The 3,505-nt window shown below is 34.5% G+C and overlaps 1 protein-coding gene across 1 annotated transcript in view; it reads left to right on the top strand.

Annotated features, from left to right (window-relative positions):
* Nucleotides 1–830: 830 nt before the first annotated feature.
* The window catches only part of LOC106461457 (protein still life, isoforms C/SIF type 2-like), a gene marked incomplete at its 5' end in the record, with an annotated part of 40,130 nt that continues 37,455 nt past the window's right edge, over nucleotides 831–3,505 (top strand). The window contains 2 exon segments of the mRNA XM_022388427.1: nucleotides 831–1,014; nucleotides 2,641–2,904. Of these exon segments, the coding sequence (XP_022244135.1) occupies nucleotides 831–1,014; nucleotides 2,641–2,904 (448 nt within the window).

Here is a 3,505-nt window from a genome sequence, read left to right as displayed (position 1 = left end):
GTGTGTGTGTGTGTGTGTGTGTGTAGGAGGGGTTTATACTATATAGACTAGTAAGGTGACCTTTACTGTTGCCTATGTGACAATGGAATATTAGAAATATAAAATATTATTCAGAAAAGAATTACCATACAAATATATTTGAACATTCTTATTTAAGATCTCATGTATTATTTAAATTTGTAAAAATTATACATAAGTATTTATCATATTTTACTTTTCCTTCGAAAAAAAAATCAAATTTATTGAGACTGGCATTATGAGTAAGGTTTTGAAAAGTTTTGTGTTGTGCCTAAAGTTTTATAATTTGAACGTGTTTTTCGAATAATTTTCAAAATTATTTGCGAGTTTTATTGTTTTGTTAAGTATTTATATAAACTTCCAATTCTATCCATTGTCACCCCCCTGTAAATGTGTCTTTTTTACCAAGCTTTGAAGCCCCTAGGGAAAGATTGTTTCAAGCTCATTGATTATATATTCCTCGAAGCCACTAAGTTTCGTTAAACCAAAGTTTAGTTCTTATTGGCGCCACCAGGTCGCAATAACCCGAAACTTTTGATGATCCCTAGTGCCACCGTGTGGATACTAAACAAAGTATTTTTTTGCTATGCTTTATAATCACTTGATGACAATTTTTCCTATTAATTGGGTATGACTAATTATGTAATAATGAAAACTATAGGTATTTCTAATGTGTCTCTCGGTCAATGATGAATTACACAGTAATGAAAAAACAAAAAAACGTCAGAACTTTACGAATAACATCTAATTAATTATTGCACTGCCAAGATCTTTAAAGTTCACTAGGTTCCAAACGTTTGTTCATTTATCAGCAAGGGTACGAGGTCCTGGAGGTTTGTGTCAAAGTGCTCTACCAAGTTGATCTGACCAGAACCACTCTGGACCACCTATTTGGGTTCAGCGTGGAGGCGGAGCTAGTGGAGAATGCAGACCACCAGGATGAGCTGTGTGTCTACGTAAGCCGAGTAGAGGAAGGAAGTTTGGCTAGTGAACAAGGTAAGCACGTGCGATCGCTAGAAAATATTTATTGGGTAGAATTTAAAAATGGATACAATTGGAATATTTTAGTTTGAAATTAAACCAAATTATTTAAAATTTAAAGATCTCTCTCTCTCTCACTCGTAACTAAAAGGCCCCCAGTGGCTCAGCAGTAAGACTTATAATGGTGGGAAAAGCGCATACATTCCATTGTGCAGCTTTGGGCTTAACAACAAACAAACAAAAGTAATACCGTATTTCCTTTCATTCACCAACAAGAGAGAGGTATTTCAGTCTAATTACGAATAACAGTAGATACTTGATTACGCACAATATCAGCAAAGTAGTTTAACTCACCAAAAATATTAGCTGTTGTTGGTTCCACCCACCGGAACAAGATGTGTTAGGTACATGGGTTTGCTCACCAACAACAAATTCCATGTTTTTTTTTTATTGTTTTTCAATATTATTTGCTTAAACATCTACTTCATGTGGTTCCCTTAATTTTAAGTTCTTGATATTTCCATTACACTTTATTTTGTGTCACTAAAATCCACGAGTTGATTCTTAAATATTGTACACCTCCCCATCATTAGAACCCAGTGAAAACCCTATAAGTAATTATTGTATTGTTGTCTATCCTCCCCATCATTAGAACCCAGTGAAAACAATAAATCATCCAACTTCCCTACCAAAACAATATTAGATTCAAACAATAAATCATCCAACTTCCCTACCAAAACAATATTAGATTCAAACAATAAATCATCCAACTTCCCTACCAAAACAATATTAGATTCAAATAATAAATCATCCAACTTCCCTACCAAAACAATATTAGATTCAAACAATAAATCATCCAACTTCCCTACCAAAACAATATTAGATTCTAACAATAAATCATCCAACTTCCCTACCAAAACAATGTTAGATTCAAACAATAAATTATCCAACTTTTCCACCAAAACAATATTAGATTCAAACAATGAATCATCCAACTTTTCCACCAAAACAATATTAGATTCTAACAATAAATCATCCAACTTCCCTACCAAAACAATATTAGATTCAAACAATAAATCATCCAACTTTTCCACCAAAACAATATTAGATTCAAACAATAAATCATCCAACTTTTCCACCAAAACAATATTAGATTCAAACAATAAATCATCCAACTTCCCTACCAAAACAATGTTAGAGTCTAACGAAATCTAGTTTAAGCTGTTTAAACCTCTATTGGTCGTATATATTGGTTTACTTTGAGTAGAAGGAAAACAGAATCAAACTTACAAAATCCCCAACCAAATCGGATGGTTCGCTAGATTTATTATGAATAAGTGTTATGCCAACGACGAGAAATCATTTTTATATTTATTTGTATGTAACGAGAAAAATAAGTACAAATATTTTTCAGGAGTTAATGGAACCTAAAGAAACTGTTCTTGTTCGACTGAGTGCATTGTGGGTAGGAATGTAAATGTAAAAAAAAAAAAACATGTTGTTAGTAGTGCTGCAGATTACGAGTTTACACAACCACGAGGTGTACAAAATGGAATTATGAATAGTAACATGTAGTACAGTGCAATAAAAATTAAAAGTAAACATTTTCTTACGTATGCTGATTTATGTACGTCTCGTTAGGCTTAATGAGGAGGGATGAGATTATGGTCATCAACGGGTCCATCGTTAGTGACCTGGACATGATGTACATCGAAAGTGTCCTCCAAGAAGAGACGTCACTCTGTATGATGATGAGGTCCACCAGAACGGAACCGCCGGACCTCGCCAGTGTCATGCGCACTACGGATGACTACATTGAATCACTCGTGTGTCCCCCGCCACCTAGCGACAGTGCTTTGAGTGAAGAGATGATTGGAAAGCTTATCGTTCCTTCTCCACTCTGGGGTAAAGTTAAAAAAACTATTTATACGTTTAACTAGAGTAAACTTGGTCATAGGTGCGCACCTGCATCACAAACACCCTCCCCTCCCTCATCCACCGTAATCCCTGAACCCAGAAATCGATTTGTGTTTAAAACATATGAATTTCAATATTTGTAAATAACACCGATTGTGGAATAAAATAAATAAGGTTAAACATGTACGTGTTTTCAGTGTGAAAATTGGCACCGGTTACAAAAGCTTTATCCAGTACGGAATTAAAAGTGCTAACAAACAATATCAAGCGCCATATTAACGCTCTAGCCCAGCCACAATGAGTGTGAGATAATAGTCCCAAAATTTCGCTGTTCGTGCTTTAATCAAGTAGTCACAACTTGTATGTTGATGTTGACTGATTTTTGGATGAAATCTGTGAATGTAACGTGGTAATTAAACAAGGATTGAACACTGTTGATTACCACGTGTATCAGTGGAATAGAAAAAAAACAACAACATTAGTCCTAGTGTCCCTAGATATGTGTCGAGATCCAGGCTTTAAATACGCTAGTTTCAAATTATCAAAGATGTTTAGTTCCTAGCTGATATTTCATTATTTATTCACTAAG

Source organism: Limulus polyphemus, unplaced genomic scaffold, assembly GCF_000517525.1.
Source record: "Limulus polyphemus unplaced genomic scaffold, Limulus_polyphemus-2.1.2 Scaffold964, whole genome shotgun sequence".
Taxonomy (NCBI): Eukaryota; Metazoa; Arthropoda; class Merostomata; order Xiphosura; family Limulidae; genus Limulus; species Limulus polyphemus.
Note: the sequence above shows the minus strand (reverse complement) of the source record. Positions and strands in the feature narration are given on the sequence as shown.